The sequence below is a fragment of the Mirounga leonina genome, unplaced genomic scaffold, assembly GCF_011800145.1.
Source record: "Mirounga leonina isolate KUSES-001 unplaced genomic scaffold, KU_Mleo_1.0 Mir_413, whole genome shotgun sequence".
NCBI lineage: Eukaryota > Metazoa > Chordata > Mammalia > Carnivora > Phocidae > Mirounga > Mirounga leonina.
This window is the reverse complement of record NW_023270734.1, coordinates 124086-140988: the sequence shown is the minus strand read 5'-3', so window position 1 is coordinate 140988 and position 16903 is coordinate 124086. Positions and strand designations below refer to the sequence as shown.

Genomic DNA, 16903 nt, shown 5'->3' with positions numbered 1-16903 from the left:
GAAACAGGTATAAGCCATAATTCACTATAAATTACATCCTTAGGTTTCTTCCTGAAAGCACCCTGATATTATGTTTTTTTTTTCTCCACCTACATGGGAATATCTTTCTTTTTCTTCACTTTTATGTGTTCTGTAATTCCTTCCTGCCTCCCACACAAATTCTCACATAAAGGCATCTAGAGTGTACAGGGGTTCTATCATGTTTAAACAAAAGAAGAAGAGTAATTAGATCCTGAAAAACTGGGATGTCAGGGCAGGTCATGCACGGATCCTGGAGTCTTTTTTTTTTTTAAAGATTTTATTTATGTATTTGAGAGAGAGAGAGAGAGAGCATGTGGGGGGAGGGGCAAAGGGAGAGGGAGAGGCAGAGTATCTCAAGCAGACTCTGTGCTGAGCCCTGAGTGCGGAGTCTGATGCAGGGTTCAATCTCACGACCCAGAGATTATGACCTGAGCTGAAATCAAGAGTTGGACGCTAAACCAACTGAGCCACCCAGGTGCCCCTTCTGGAGCCTTTTCACTGAGGAATTAAACAACTTAGTGTACTAGTTACATGACATTTCTTAGCTTATTCAATCCTTTCTCCTAACATCTCCCAGAACCTTTTTTTTTTTTTTAAAGATTTTATTATTTATTTGACAGAGAGAGAGACAGAGAGAGAGGGAACACAAGGAGGGGGAGTGGGAGAGGGAGAAGCAGGCTTCCCGCTGAGCAGGGAGCCTGATGTGGGGCTCGATCCCAAGACCCCGGGATCATGACCTGAGCCGAAGGCAGACGCTTAACGACTGAGCCACCCAGGCACCCCTCTCCCAGAACTTCTGAAACAACTTTTTGCAGTTTAAGTATTTTCGTCAAAAATCAGTTAGGAACAGAAAATGGGAACAAATAAGCTATTTAGAAGGATTCCTTCTCTTTAAGCTCTAGATTTCATTACCCTACTGTCCCTATGCTAGGAATACAGAAACACTTACCTTCCACCGCGCCCAACCCGTCTTCGTGCAAATCCAATACACCTTTGGGGTACAGTGAGGGTAGTTAAGCAGTATCTGTATCGTACATCCCCTAATCCTCCATCTTTAGGACTAGTCCAAGGCCAGTTGCCAGTTTGGTCTAAGTGAGGCTAAAAAAAAAAAAAATCCAAATTATTTTGTCAGTTAAAGGTGAACAGTTTGTTATTTAAAAAGAGAACCTGAAACTTACAGCATAGTACTGACAGCCTGCTTTCCTACGGAAAGCAAAAGGACCATCGGGATCATTTTCTTCTTCAGCTTCCGAAGAGCCAGACAAAACCTTTAAAATTAAATGAAGTGAGTCAAAACATGTGACTTCCTCCATTTCTCCTCTATATTCATAGAGAAATTTGTGTCTTTACCTGGGAGAGAGGTTCTTCATCCGAGCTGGGAAAGTCATACTGATTTAAATCTTTAGCATTAAAGACTGGCAGTGCAGCAGGACTCGTCTGCTGAGGGGCTGTAGCAGCAGACGATGGTAAGACTTTGGGCTTCTTTTCATATTTACGTTTAGGTCGGATAAGATCGGCTTTATCTTGCTGCAATAAAGTCATAATATTAGTCAAACACTAGAAACCACGTTCAACAAGCCTGCAGTTTGGGGTAAGTTTTAAAAAGAAGTTTAGAGCTAGAACGAAGTCATTTATACTCAGAAGAGCTATATAAGATGCTTATGTTTTGTCATCTTATATTGTAAAGTCTTACAGGTTGGTCTCTGTGAAACATGGATAAAGTTCCTACAACCTAAACATAATCTCATGAAAGATTTTGTTTCAGTTAAAGTAAAAGAAGAGAACAGAAGTTCTTCAGCTTCTGAAAGCCTGTAACTGCAGTTAGTATTTACCATTAGCTCCTGTACCTTTTTCTCAATTTTCTATCAAAATTCTAGAAGAGAATAAAAGAAAAGGGGGGGGATCTAGTATTTATTCTAAAGAGTTACCAAATCAATTTTGGGAAGATAATAATGCAAACAATTTTACATACACACAAAGCAAACCTCATAACTTATACTGTGGAGGTGTTACAAAAATAATAGTAAGGATTTGGTAGCTAAACAATAAAGGCTTTCTGGAGTGAATTTGGGCAGTTTTAGGTGATAAAGAGATGAAATCATGAAACAGGGACAACACAAGGATATATTACAGAAGCAGGAGTGACTGAGCTGATGAACACGGTGCATGTTAGAAATATGTATGCAGGTGGACAGACAGCAAAAGCTAGGGGAAGTATGAAGTATGCAATAGGAAAGAAAGGTTAGAGGCAAAAATGATACTTGTTGGGAAGAAAAAGATCATGGCAAGTATCATGGTTGTGTACATATGCTAAATATTTGTATCAAGTTTTAGGTAGTTTATGGCATTATGGTTCTTTTTGGGAAAAGTAAATTATTAAAAAGTTCATCTATACGGTATCTCCCTTTATAATTCCTACTGTTGCATCGACAGGTCAGTCTCGAATCAAAAGCTCACTTTGCAGCATATTTCACGGTAGGGTTTATATGTATTTTTCTTTTTCACTCTACTGATAAAACGCCATTCTGTTATCAGCTACTGTTATCACAAAAATATTTACCACCTTATTTGCTTTGAACTCCTTCACATCCATTGCTTCCTGATGTTTAAATTGACTGCTATTATTAATAGGGATGATGGGGATGGCATAAGTAGGTTTCATTGGCTGTCTCTGTGCCATAACCTCGGACACGATCTCTCCATTGTAGTCACCCAAATTATACCTGAAATTATAAAAAAGAAAGCTGCAAAAGTTAAAGTTAGTGCTGTAAATACCTAGGACTATTAATATCTGAGATACGATTATAAACACTGAGTAGACTTACGGTAAGATTAAACTCTGATAATTTGATGAACGCTTATTAAAAATAAAGAGTACATAATTCCTTCTGTTTCTTCCGTTTAGTTTTTGGCTTATAGCTTTATCTTTGCACCATAAATACATGACTGGGGTAAAAAAAATAAAGGTTCGAAATTTAACTTGCCAATTTGGGTGAAAGATTTGGTGGAGATGTTGAAATTAATGCCCACAATGGTGCTGAGGAACTTTCTGCTAATTTGAATTGTTTGTGCTATAAAACTAATTTTCCTGAAATGAATTATGAGAAATTTAATAGTGGTTTTCTTTGGAGATACTGACTAGGAAATAGGAGAGTGAGGCTTGAAGTTGTCACTGTGTACCTTGCCAAATGGTTGAGTGTTAAGATTATGGGACTTTTCCCCTCCCTTCTTTATACTTCTCTGTTAAAAAACCCAGTATGTATTTAAAAAAAAAAAAAAATCAGTACCATCTAGTGAGTAAATTAAAAACTTTAGAATTGACAAATGTTCTCTCCCTCCCAGCCTTGCACTCAACTCAAATAAGGACAAAAGAATAAGATTATACCTGCCATATTTTAATTTTACTGAACCCAGTCACTTTTAAAGAAAATAGAGAAACACATGTAAAATTATGCAAAATATATCATATCACACATTTAATAGTTTCTACTTATTATTAAAGGAAGGTATTTCCAGGGTTAATTGCTTAGGTACCATACTTCAGTATACAAAATGCTAATGGTACGATACTTCCTGACCCTATTAAAGTATACTTTACCTCTTTTCCATAATTTCCAGTGTTAAGTGCAATAGCTCCCTTTTACTCTTTTCTCTTCTTTTTATCATCTCTAGAATAGTAACAGCCCGACTCAGATCTCGACGCAGTTTAAGCATTTTTTCATAAGAGGCTTCATCGTTTTTGCGATTCTGCAAATATGAAGTTGCTTTTTTAATGTCAATAACATTTCTAACTAGAGGCATTCTGAACACAGTTACTAATATATATGAATACATACATTTGAAGGGCTGGTTAGAATTTAAAGACACTGAAAGGGAATATGGATCACCAGGAAATCAATTTTATATGTGATTTTTAAATAGTTTAACATTAAAATATATCATTAATAGCTGTGTAATGAATCCTAAGGTTGATTCATTTTAAATTAATATTTTTCATTATTTTGCACAGAAAGTCTATTTAAATACAAATTAAAATACAAAATGCAGAGATATGTCATAAGTATAAATAATTCTTCATATATTAAAAAAAAATTACAAAAAGTTTTCCAAATTCACTTACTTTTCGAGTCTGCATTTTTTCAGTACGTCTTCTAAAAGCCACATAAGGATCATTTGTGCTGGAACCATCTCTCTTCTCTTGTTTTACTGATGGGATAAGAGATGGCCCTCGACAGTTTTTTCTCTTTTTAATCCAGTATTCATAAACTTCTCTAATTAATTCATCGTCTTCTTTTAGCAGTAGCTTGGCTTCCTGCAGACTGACTGGCTAAATGTAAAATCATTATGTCATTTTCATATAATACATAATAAGGTTCAAAAGTACTTCTAACTTTAATGACAATAATCAAAATAACAACTTTTTTTTTTTTTTTTGACAGAGAGAGACACAGCGAGAGAGGGAACACAAGCAGAGGGGAGTGTGAGAGGGAGAAGCAGGCCTCCCACAGAGCAGGGAGCCCGATGCGGGGCTCGATCCCAGGACCCTGGGATCATGACCTGAGCTGCAGGCGGACGCTCAACAACTGAGCCACCCAGGCGCCCCAAAATAACAACAGTATTAATAACAGCAAACGTGGAGTGCCTTATACATGTCAGTCACTGACGCTTTATATACATTAGTTTAGTTAATTTTCACGTCAATCTTATGTTTATCATCTCTTTTACAGAAGGGGAAACTGAGGCACAGAGCCTTTTTTTTTTTTTTTTTTAAACGTATCGCTCAAGATTATACAGGTTAGAACTGGACAGCAATGGGATGTGAATTCATGCTTATTAATTCCAGAGACTGCTCACTTACCCTCACCCCAATATTATCCTGTTTCCATATACATATATATGGAAACATACTTATTATATATACAGTGAAGTTGTACCTGCTGACCACTGCCTTTTTCTAGACGGTCAATCATCTCCTCAAATTGCAATGGGCAGATGTCCATTTTCTTTTTCAGTTTATTCACAAATACTTCATCTTCAGAATCCAAATCATAATCAGGCTGTTCAGCATCCAAACTAAAAGCTGACAGAAGAAACCATAAGCAATCATTTACTATGTGAATCCACTGACAAAAACCTCTCAACAGATGTCTGGATAGAAACGAAATCTAGATTTTCTAAAGAAGTAAGAAATTTATGCTTCCCACACTTAAAGTTATTGTTAATATAGACATACACATAAGTCATAAAAGACAATGGGTGTGGCCCCTTCCCCCACCTCAAAAATAAACTAGAAGCCCATTATTAAGAACATAAAGAGATTAAATGTACTGGATTCAACTCTACGAAAATCTTATAGCTAAAAATGATAAAATATCAGCAATTTCATATGGTTTGATATAATATAAAAGGTCTTTTAAATAAGATTGTTTCTAGAATAAATCCTACTTAATAGATTATGTAACTTCTTTACCAAATACTTAGGGAGTGGTATTTAAAGCTGAAGTGTTAGAAGCCACTGCCAAGAACAGTAATCGCTATCACTCAATGAGTGCACTTCTGCTAAGGAGGCTTGTTTCCTCATGACAATCATTGTCATGGTGACAGAAATGTGGTATCTTTCTTATATTTGTTAAGATTTGAAAAATACGCCAAGAACCACATTATCAAATGTCATTCAATTACGTGTCAAAATTAAACTAGGCTAACAATAATATAAGTGAACTATTAAATAGCCTGATATCAAAATGTCTCACACCTTTCCCTTGCTTAATACCTCTTAACTTCCTGTCACCTCAGAATCCAAATCCTTAGGACTGTATGAGGTCTTTTTTTGACTTAGTCTCTCCAGTCTCATCAGTACTTTATGATGTAGCATTATCAAATTACATATATATATATATACATACATATATACAATTTTTTTTAAGTAATCTCTCCACCAGCGTGGGGCTCGAACTCACAACCCCGAGGATCAAGAGTTGTGTGCTCTACCAACTTAGCCAGTCAGGTGTCCCTCAAATTTCACATATTTCATACAACATGCTATTTCATGTCTTTAGGCCTTTACATTAGCTGTTTTCTGCCTGCCCACCTAACGAATGACTGCAAACCACCCGATTTCAAGTCCTGTGGAATTCCTTCCTGATTGCCCCCAACTAGTAAGTGGTTCCCAGCCACTTTTATCTTTTATTGATGCTATGAACCCTTTCCCAGAAAAACAGACTGTGTGAACATATAACATTCTGCACAAATTACAAGGAATTCAAATATCCCTAAAAGCTGTGGCACCAAGGTTAAAAATTCCAGTTCTAAATCAATGACCTTCTTTTGTACTATTTTCTACACATACTTTATAATCTACTTGATAAATATTAGAATATGAACTGAGCTCCTTGAGAGGAGGCACTGTGACTTATCTGCAAAGACAGTAAACATGTTCATCTTGTATGCCAACTCTGCAGTACTTTACTGAAAAGCATTCTGATACTGCCTTGATTAAAGTGGGGAAAAAAAACCCTGAAAAAATATGTAGTTATCCATTAGTGATATCTGTGATAGGTACAAGAGGGGACCCTTTGGCTACCCCAAACCTCCCTCCCTGCTTCAAGTTTAACATAGTATCTGGCCTATAGGAATCCAATAAATATTTGTAGAATTGAACATATTATATCATTGTTTGTTTTCTGCTTTGACCTATATTACACTTCTGTAATATTCCTAATTAAAATATTTAGATTCCTTCATAAAAATCTCTATATGTTAACACCTCTGCACCCATGTTTCTTACACCCAGAGGCCCTCCAATGACTTTCCATGATCTATTTCTGTTTGTTATTTTGATGTAAACAGAGCTGTTGCAGATCCTGAAGTAGGTTAAACACTGTCTGTTAGATTAAAACACTTGTTTTCTTGGGTCCCTAACCAAAACAATTCATATCTGCATTGTTCAGTAGGATAACCATTAGCTAATTCAAATCAATTAAATTAAAAATTTAGTACCTCAGTCACATTAGCCACATTTCAAGTATTAAATAGCTACATGTGGCTAGTGCTGTACTAGAAAGCACAAATAATAAAATATTTCTGTCATCATTTAAAGTCCTATTAAAGAGTGGTGATCCTGCTAATCCAGAAAGCCAAGCTGACAGGGACCAACTAGCATTGTTCTGCTTCTTAAGGGCATATTTTATATATGTTTAGGGTCTTATTTATATATTACTTGGCATCTTCCACTATAAAATTTTTCAGATCAAATCATACTTACAAAACTTAATTATTCACAAAAACGAAACAAGCTCACCTAGTATCACCTTACGTTTGCATTACCAAACTATATTTGACATATATCATGAATGACAAGTCACATCCAACATACCGGGGAAGGCAATCAAGACTGGAAAGGAAGATCCCTAGGATAGGGAGCTCAGTGTCTTTTCTACGGAAAGTTAACAAGTATCTGAGGGTCAGACTGCTCTCGCCTCTGAAGAAGCTTTCCTTTTACAGATGGTGCAAACACATGTAAGATCTTAAAATATAAGGAGAACCAAATCTTGTTCAGACATAACACTAAAGCCCTAGAAAAATGCTAACATGTAAAAAATCACTTTAGGATTTCATTTGACTAAAAAACCAGAGCCAATGACTAAAGTGCAATTTAGCTCCAGCCCAACCTGCCCCTTCTAAATGACAGCAGCTGACAAAGATTTAACATAGTTATCATGGTCCTAGAAAGAGGAGAATCTTCAAATTTTCTGGGCCATGTTACTGAGTGTGTTCAAAGTAGAAAACAGGGTTTACAAAGAAATAGGCAAGTGGATTGTACCTTGTAATTAAGTTCTGTCAATTAAAATGAGACCTAGCTAGGCAATAATTGTTTAAGAACAGGAGCCATACTATATAGGCTAACTCCTTTTAAAATATTTTGATAGGGATAAACCCAGTTATGTCTATGGTTAAACAAAATACACAGATGGAAGAGAAAATGCAGTAGAAAATAAATCCAAGCAAAAAGAACACAATAGTACATACATGTAAGTTTATTTTTATTTTTTTTTAAAGATTTTATTTACTTGACAGAGAGATGGAGAGAGCACAAGAAGGGGGAACAGCAGAGGGAGAAGGAGAAGCAGACTCTCCGCTGAGCAGGGAGCCCGATGTGGGGCTCGATCCCATGACCTGAGCCTAAGGCAGATGCTTAACCATCTGAGCCACCCAGGCGCCCCTAAATTGATTATTTTTTTTTCTTTTTAAAAGATTTTATTTATTTATTTGAGAGAGAGAATGAGAGACAGAGAGCACGAGAGGGAAGAGGGTCAGAGGGAGAAGCAGACCTCCCGCTGAGCAGGGAGCCCAATGTGGGACTCGATCCCGGGACTCCAGGATCATGACCTGAGCTGAAGGCAGCGCTTAACCAACTGAGCCACCCAGGCGCCCCTAAATTGATTATTTTTAAAGAAGATACAAAGTAGTACACAACACAGTCCTTGCCCTTATGCTTAGAGTCAAGTAACACAGATGAAATGTATATAAATATTTATGTAATAAATGCCATATGTAGCTCGGACTAAGTATGTATGTCTATAACACCAATAGTGAAAGGATATTTGGGCCCTGAAATGGCACAAATTGTGGATTAGAAACAGAATGTAATCCCTGATTGAAAAGAAGGCACATTATACAAGGCAAGGAGAAATTTCTCAGCCCAGGAATGGTAAGTGGGTTTCAACTCAAGCACTAGCCCTCAATGATTGGTAATATCTACTTGTAAGTTCTTGAAACAAATTCTGAGCAGCAGAAAATATTGTTAATAGTGATATTTACTATGGTGTGGTAGGTATTTGACACATTTGCCTTAGACCTAAGAAGACAAAGCTATCACTGGCTAGCTAGATCATCAAAGTCTTCAACTTCTTTATATTCATAAGTAACTGAGAGCTTTGAGTCACTTTTAGAATGTACCTGAGGAGAATGAATGGAGAATCCCAGATTTGAAATCACAGATACAAAATCTTTTTTTTTTTTTTAAGATTTTATTTATTTATTTGACAGAGAGAGAGATAGCAAGAGCAGGAACAGAAGCAGGGGGAGTGGGAGAGGGAGAAGCAGGCTTCCCGTGGAGCAGGGAGCCTGATGTGGGACTCGATCCCAGGACCCTGGGACCATGACCTGAGCCGAAGGCAGACGCTTAACGACTGAGCCACCCAGGCGCCCGATACAAAATCCTTTTTGATAAAATTCTGTGGATGATGCTCAAGATTTTACATGAGAGTAGTACCCGAAGAATAATGGCGGAAGACTGGATGTTGTAGGTGGATATGGAGGTAGGCAAAGAGAAGGAGGAAATGCAATCTTTCAGAATCAGGGCATAAAGACAGGATACCTCTATTCAGAGGTAATTTTAAAAGTAGGTTCTACAAAGATCTATTAAAAAAAACCACCTTCCTGTTTAGAAATTCAGTTATAAAAAATTGCAAAATGAAAATAGTCTAGGGGCACCTGGGTGGCTCAGTCAGTTACATGTCTGCCTTCAGCTCAGGTCATGATCCTAGGGTTTTGGGATCGAGCCCTGCATTGGGCTCCCCACTCAACCAGGAGCCTGCTTCTCCCTCTCCTTCTGCCCCTCCATGTGCTTGTGCTTGTGCGCGCTCTCTCTCTCTCTCTCTTGCAAGCGCTCTCGGTCTCTCTCTCTCAAATAAATAAATAAAATCTTAAAAAAACCACAAGAAAATAGTACAAGGAACACCTGCATATCCTTTACCCAGAATCACCTACTGTTAAATTTTATTTTATCATTTGCATGTGTTCTGTTTTATATCTCTAGCTTCTATGTACACTCACACTTTATTTTTTGAGGCACTGGAGGATAAATTACATTCATAATGGTTCCTTACTGCTAAATACTTCAGAGTGTATTTCCTTAGATTCTTTCATATAATCACAGTACAGTCATCAACTTCATAAATTTACACTCATAGAACAATTTAATCTCCTGCCTACATTCCGATTTTATCAGCTGACCCAGTAATTCATAACCTTTCCCCCCTCCAGCACAAGACCAGTCTAGGATCAGGTATTATTTTTGTTATTGTCTCTTTGGCCTCCTTTAACCGGGAACATTTCTATAGCCTTTCTTTGTCTTTTAAGACACTGATGTTTTTGAAGAATATAGCCCTCTCCCCAGAACATTTATTATTATTCCCATTATGATTAGAATATGCACTCTTAGATGGCATACTGCATACTCAACTTTCTTAGTCCTTCTCACAGTATCACATCTAGAGACACACAATGTTCATCTGTTCCTAATAAGTGATGATAATTTTCATTACCAGTCAAGAAATTACCCAATTGTTTCACTGCATAACTACTGTTTGTCCCCCGCCCCCTCCGTAACTAATAAACAGTTGGTAGGGAGAGCTTAAGGTCATGTAAATATCCTGTTCCTCATCAAAATTTTCTCTTATATTGAGAACACATTGACGATTCTTACATGATTCAATCTTGGTCACAATAATAGCAAAAATGATCTTCCAACTCCAGTACTCTCTTCACATTGTACCACTCAGCTTTTGGCTTTGTACTACAGAAGCATGAGACTACTTGTCACCATTTTTTATTATCAGTACGGACTCCTGAATTCCTACATTTTTCAATGCTTTACAATTCATTATTATGTTTAATTATTCCATTGCTTAAATTGTCCCAGAACCAGCCAGTGAAAGAAATTCCTGTGTCCTTGTGATATGCCCCTGTCATTTTTTTTTTTTAATGCTTAATTTCTGATATAATAAGAGGTTCCAGGTTCATCTTGCACCTACTCTTCCACAGCCCTGGAATCAGCCATTTCTCCACAGATTCGTGGTCCCATTTAATGGAGAATGGATTAGAGACGAGGTGCTAGGTGTGCTCATTGCTACTGAATAATCTTGCTTCTTGGCTCTTCCAGTGGACAAAGTTAGAAATGTACATATGTGTATCTCCACACATAGGCATATATACATATATAAATGTACATCAAGATTACCCTTTAAAAAAAGGCTTCCGGGGCGCCTGGGTGGCTCAGTCGTTAAGCATCTGCCTTTGGCTCAGGTCACGATCCCAAGGTCCTGGGATCGAGCCCCACATCAGGCTCCCTGCTCGGCAGGAAGCCTGCTTCTCCTTCTCCCACTCCCCCTGCTTGTGTTCCCTCTCTCGCTATGTCTCTGTCAAATAAATAAATAAAATCTTTAAAAAATAAAAATAAAAAAAGGCTTCCTTTCAGGATTAATAGGAGAGCCTTGAGACCCAAGTGCAAAAAGAAGGGGATGAAAGAATTGTTCCTGTCTATTCTGGTCAGAACTGTTTTGTCCTTTCTTCCAGTATAAATAGGAAAGTCCCATCTGTATACTCTAGAAGCCTTACAGATCAGCAGCAAAGAGAAACAACATTCATTACATGATCCTTTGGATTAGGAGATGTTGAGTGTCAAGCACTCAGTGAAATAGCTTAAAAAGTACCTAAAGTCTGGAACTAAAGAAGGGGATAATGGTTATAATATAATATGGGTTTCTTCCTTCAAAGCTCTGATTGGATTAAAGGAAGAAAATTATGATCTCTTCGCTAAGCCAGTTGAAGATAAGGACAGAGTTGAACTTTTCCAAACTAATGTTCAATAAAATGTTAACAGAGAACATGTAATAAATACAACTAGAAAATGCTGGGTTAAAATTAGCCTTTCCTGGGGCGCCTGGGTGGCTCAGTCGTTAAGCGTCTGCCTTCGGCTCAGGTCATGATCCCAGGGTCCTGGGATCGAGCCCCGCATCAGGCTCCCTGCTCAGCGGGAATCCTGCTTCTCTCTCTCCCACTCCCCCTGCTTGTGTTCCCTCTCTCGCTGTGTCTCTCTCTGTCAAATAAATAAATAAAAATCTTAAAAAAAAAAAAAAATTAGCCTTTTTTTTTTCCTAGCCACAAGACTCCTAGAGCCTATAAATATGGTAATATGCATTATGACTCTGGGGGCAGGTAGGGGAATACAATATGTAATTATTCTCAAACATGTTTGACCACTGCTTTTTTTAGAGAATACTAGTTAACGCCTTTAAAAAACTCCCAAGAAGAATTTGTGTAACATTAGCTTAAGAGATTTACACAACAGAAATTAGGGGAACTAAAATGAACCAGTTCATATATGTAATTCAAGGTAACATATCTTTCGTAAGTAATTTACTAGACCACCATCAGACAAAATTTTAACTTTATAGAAATTTATACTCATTATTTTTCTTATTTAGTGTAGTGTATTAAAAGACAATACCAAGTTTTAAGGATTAACATAAATCTTATGTAATTTCTTCCAGAAAACAGAATAAGAGAACTTTCCAACCTGTTTTATGAAGCCACTATCACTCTGATACCAAAACCAAATAAGACAGAACACGTACACGTGCACATACACATATACATAGCCAAACAATCTCTCATGAACCTAGGTGCAAAAGTCCCCAATAAAATCCTCCCCAACAAGGTATGAAAAAAAATACACTACAGTCAAGTGAGATTTATTACAGGTATGTGAGGTTGGTTCAATATTTGAAAATCAACCAGTGTAACTTATCATATCAAGAGGCTAAAGAAGAAAAATCACATGATGCTATCCATTGATGTAGAAAAAGTATTTGACAACATTGAACACTGATTCACGATAAAAACTCTCAGTACATTAAGAATAAAAATCACGATCTATAAGAGGAAAACTGATAAACTGGATCTCAGCAAAAAAACCTTTTGCTCTGTGAAAGACTCCGTTAAGAGGATGAAAAGACATATTATACACTGGGAGAAAAGATTTCCAAATCACATATATGACAATCTCATAAAAAGCAAATACAAAAAACCCTACAGGTAATATAATACATAATGATGCAAGACTTAATTATTTCCTTCTAAGACCAGGAACTAGGCAAGGATGTCTGCTCTCACCACTTAATATTTTAACACAGTATTAAAGTTTTAGCCACTATAATAATGGAAGAAAGAGAAATTAAAGACAGAGAGATTGAAAAGGAAAAATAAAACTATTTTTTCAGACTTCAGCATGATTTTCTATGTAGAAAATCTCAGAGAATCTGCAAACATCTCCTAGAAAGAACTAAAAAGGAATTTCAGTTAAGGACATAGGGCATAAGATAAACAATTTTACCTGCATTTCTGTATACTGACAATGAACAAGTGGAAATCAAAATAAAAAATGTAATACCATTTTCAATTGCTCCAAAGAAAATAAAACACGCAGGTATAAATCTAAAGAAACATGGTCAGGATCTGTATGATAAAAATTATAAAGTGTTAATAAAAGAAATCAAAGAAGACCTAAATACTTGCAGAGTCATACTGTGTTCATGGACTGAAGACTCAACATAGTAAAGATGTCAATTCTCCCTAAAGTGATCTATAGGTTTAAATCTAATTCCTATCAAAATCTCGGCAAGTTTCTTTGTAGATACCGACAAGCTTATTGTAATATTTACATGGAAAGGCCCTAGAATACCCAATACAATTTTGAAAAAGAAAAATAAAGGAGGAATGACTCTCTCTGATATTAAGGGTTTTATAAAGTTGCAGTAATCAAAACAGTGCTACTATCTTGGACTAAACAGAAATCAAGGGAATAGAATATAGAACCAGAAAGAGATCCATATCAATATGCCAGTTAATTTCTGACCAAGAAGCAAAAGCAACTCAATGGAGGAGGGATGGCTGTTTCAGTAAATGATGCTGGAGCAACTGCACACCCAGAGGTAAAAACCAAAACCAGAACAAAAACTCCTTGACCTAAACCTCACACACTCAAAACCGATCAAACACTTAAATGTGAAACTGTACACTTCTAGAACAGAACATAGGAGAAACTCTTTCAGACCCAGGAAATGGCAGAGTTCTTAGAGTTGATACCAAAATCATGATTCACAAGAGGAAAACCGATTTAAACTTGATCTCATCAAAATTAAAAGCTTTTGCTCTGTGACAGACTCTGTTAAGAGAATGATAAGACAAATTATATACTGGGAGAAAATATTTGTAAATTACATATGTGACAAAGACTTTGTGTCTAGAATATACAAATAAAACAGAATCCTAAAACTCAATGTTAAAACAATCTAATTAGAAAATGGGCAAACACATATACAATCATTTCACCAAAGAGGATATATAGATGGCAAATCACATGAAAAGATATTTAATATATTAGCCATTTACAGAAATACAAATTTAAAGTATAATGAGAGATCACTGCATACCTATTAGAATGGCGAACATAGAAAAGTGATAATCCCAAATACCGACAAGAATACAGGACAAACTGGATCACACATATACTGCTGGAGATAATGTAACACAGCACAGATACTCTTGGAAATACTGTGGAAGTTCTTGTCAAACTAAAAACAGACCCAGCAACTGAACTCATAGGTATTTATTCCAGGAGAGATAAAAACATGTTCACACAAAAACCTGCAGATGAATATTCATAGCGGCTTTATTTGTAATAGTCAAAACCTGGAAACTACTGAAATGTGTTTCATTGGGTCAATGGTTAAACAAACATATGGAATACTACTCACCAATAAGAAGGAATGATCTATATTACATGAAACAAGCTGGATGGACTCCAAGGATATTATGCTAAGTGAAAACAGCCAATCTCAAAAGGACATACACTGCATGATTCTGTTTATATTGTAATCATTAACTAATATAATTATAGAAATGGAGAACATATTAGTGGTTGCCAGGGGCTAGGTTTGGCTATAAAGGAGTAACAACATGGAATCTTGTGGTGATGGTACAGTTGAGTTATCTCGATTGAGGTGTACAAAGCTGCATATATTATCCTGTGAATTTATAATTATTTAAAACAAAATGTTAAGAGAAACTCAATGGCAGCTAATACTAATTAGTAGACTATCTTGATTAATATTCCAATGTATGTATCTTTCCAGAGACAAGATACGTCAAATCTGTACTGATTAAAAAATTTTCTCCCCAAGTAAGCTACAATTCTGCTGCCATTTTATTGCTATTATTTGATTACAAAATCAGCAAAGTCAATTCCTTTTAAAATTGTAACTCTGGACTCTTCTGACCATAATTTAATCCACTAGTTACCAGTAAAATGTGTTTTGTGGGTTTTGGTCATCAATGAGCAGTCTATTTGTAAAACAGGCATTCCAAATTTTTTTTCTGTTATGATAATGTACATTGATTAATATAATTTTATCTTACTTAATCCTGCTTTAACCTAAAAGCATGCATTTGTAAGATAATATAACCTGTGGCTGTAGAAAACAGTTACATATATGGATCTGATGATGATCTGTAACTTTCAAATTGCCATGATTTTTCAGAGAACTAATTTTTATGTTCTAATATTGGTCAAGTTTGTTTAAGATGTCTGTGTCTATGTCTTATATGTAATTAAACATGGGAGTGGGCAAGAAAGCACATGCCACTTATTTATTTCACTTCAAAGTAACCTTTAGTAAATTGGAAAAAAACATTCTTTTTTCTAAAGGAAATCAATAAATTAAGGTGCAAGTTAGAATTAAAGAGAAAAAAACATTAAGTTAAAAATAGCAAATGCCAATACAGGCACTATCTTTAGTTTTGCATTTTCGTATTTAACAAATAGTAAAATAAATGTTTAGAATCCATGACAGAAACTAGATCATATGGAGGAAAGGTTAAATGAGAAAAGTAGTTAATTCATTTTAAATAATTTCTAAAAACAACACAGATTTATATGGTCCTGAAAAAAGTTTAGACAGGTCACTGGAAAACCCTCTTTAGAAAGGTCAACAACACAATGAAAGCTGTACCAATTTTACCTTAGTAAACTTTCAACTACGTTTTAAAGTTGTCAACTACTTGCGGATTGAGTGAATGAAATGTATTCTCCTAAGTTTATAAGCTCTCAGCTATTCACCATCAAATGTGATAGCCATCAAAGGATCATTGCTAATGAAGAAGTCATCACTACCAAGTGAAACAAGTTACCACCTAGAACACTAAAAGTCAGTAGGATCACAGACCAGAGGTTGGCACTATTGGTCCATGGGCCAATACTTGGTTGCCATCTGTTTTGATCAATAAAGTTTTATTGAAACATAGCCATGCCCATTTGTTTACATATTGTCAACTGCTAATTTTGCCTTTCTTTCAACAGTATAGCTGAAGAATTGTGACAGACTGAATGACCCAAAAAAGCTAAGACACACACTATCTGACCCTTTTTAGAAAAAGTTTGCTGATTCCTGACTTTTACTAAGACGTTCTTTAAGGCTACTCATATCACTATTTCTGAATAGTAAGAAAACCATTTCTACATCTCAGGTATATTCCTTATCCTATTTGTCTAAAGTAGTATAAGATCACATGCTGAGATGAAACTAAACACTTAGGATGAAAATGCCATCTTTTTTGTCAGGCAGAAATCTCAATTTTAAAAGTTGAAAATGGGCTCTAGGAACTCTCTAGCTGATGCTAATCAATGAAATGGGTACTGAAAATGGCCTTGAACAAGTAAAACTGTGTCAAGAGTTAAGCAGAAAATAGCTACAGAAAATATAATAATTAAAAGAGTAATTACTTACGCTGTATGTGAATAAGCTGCTTTGGCATCTTAAATTCCCCAGGATATATAGACTCATAGTAAGCAATATTACTTTCTGCTTCTGGGACTGGTATGACCATATTATCCCTCTTCTCGCCATACACCTGCTGTGCTGAAATAGCCCGCTGAAGATGGTGTTCCTAAAAACAGGAAGAAATAGGTAAGTTTATGTATTTAAAAAATAGCAAGCAGAACGTGTAGCCTTATTAAGACTTTTCTGTTCATTTGTTTTAA

The 16903-nt window shown here is 36.0% G+C and overlaps 1 protein-coding gene across 4 annotated transcripts in view; it reads right to left on the bottom strand.

The window, feature by feature from the left end:
• Positions 1 to 16903, bottom strand: part of EPC1 (enhancer of polycomb homolog 1) — a 96083-nt gene that overhangs the window by 13886 nt on the left and 65294 nt on the right. For all 4 annotated transcript variants that reach the window (XM_034987171.1, XM_034987170.1, XM_034987168.1 and 1 more), the window contains exons 2-9: positions 16650 to 16809; positions 4956 to 5101; positions 4142 to 4348; positions 3620 to 3768; positions 2585 to 2744; positions 1372 to 1548; positions 1200 to 1289; positions 971 to 1119 (exon numbers count right to left, since the gene is read on the bottom strand). In XM_034987171.1, the coding sequence (XP_034843062.1) occupies positions 971 to 1119; positions 1200 to 1289; positions 1372 to 1548; positions 2585 to 2744; positions 3620 to 3768; positions 4142 to 4348; positions 4956 to 5101; positions 16650 to 16749 (1178 nt within the window). In that variant the 5' untranslated portion in view covers positions 16750 to 16809. The remainder of the gene's footprint in view (positions 1 to 970; positions 1120 to 1199; positions 1290 to 1371; positions 1549 to 2584; positions 2745 to 3619; positions 3769 to 4141; positions 4349 to 4955; positions 5102 to 16649; positions 16810 to 16903) is intronic.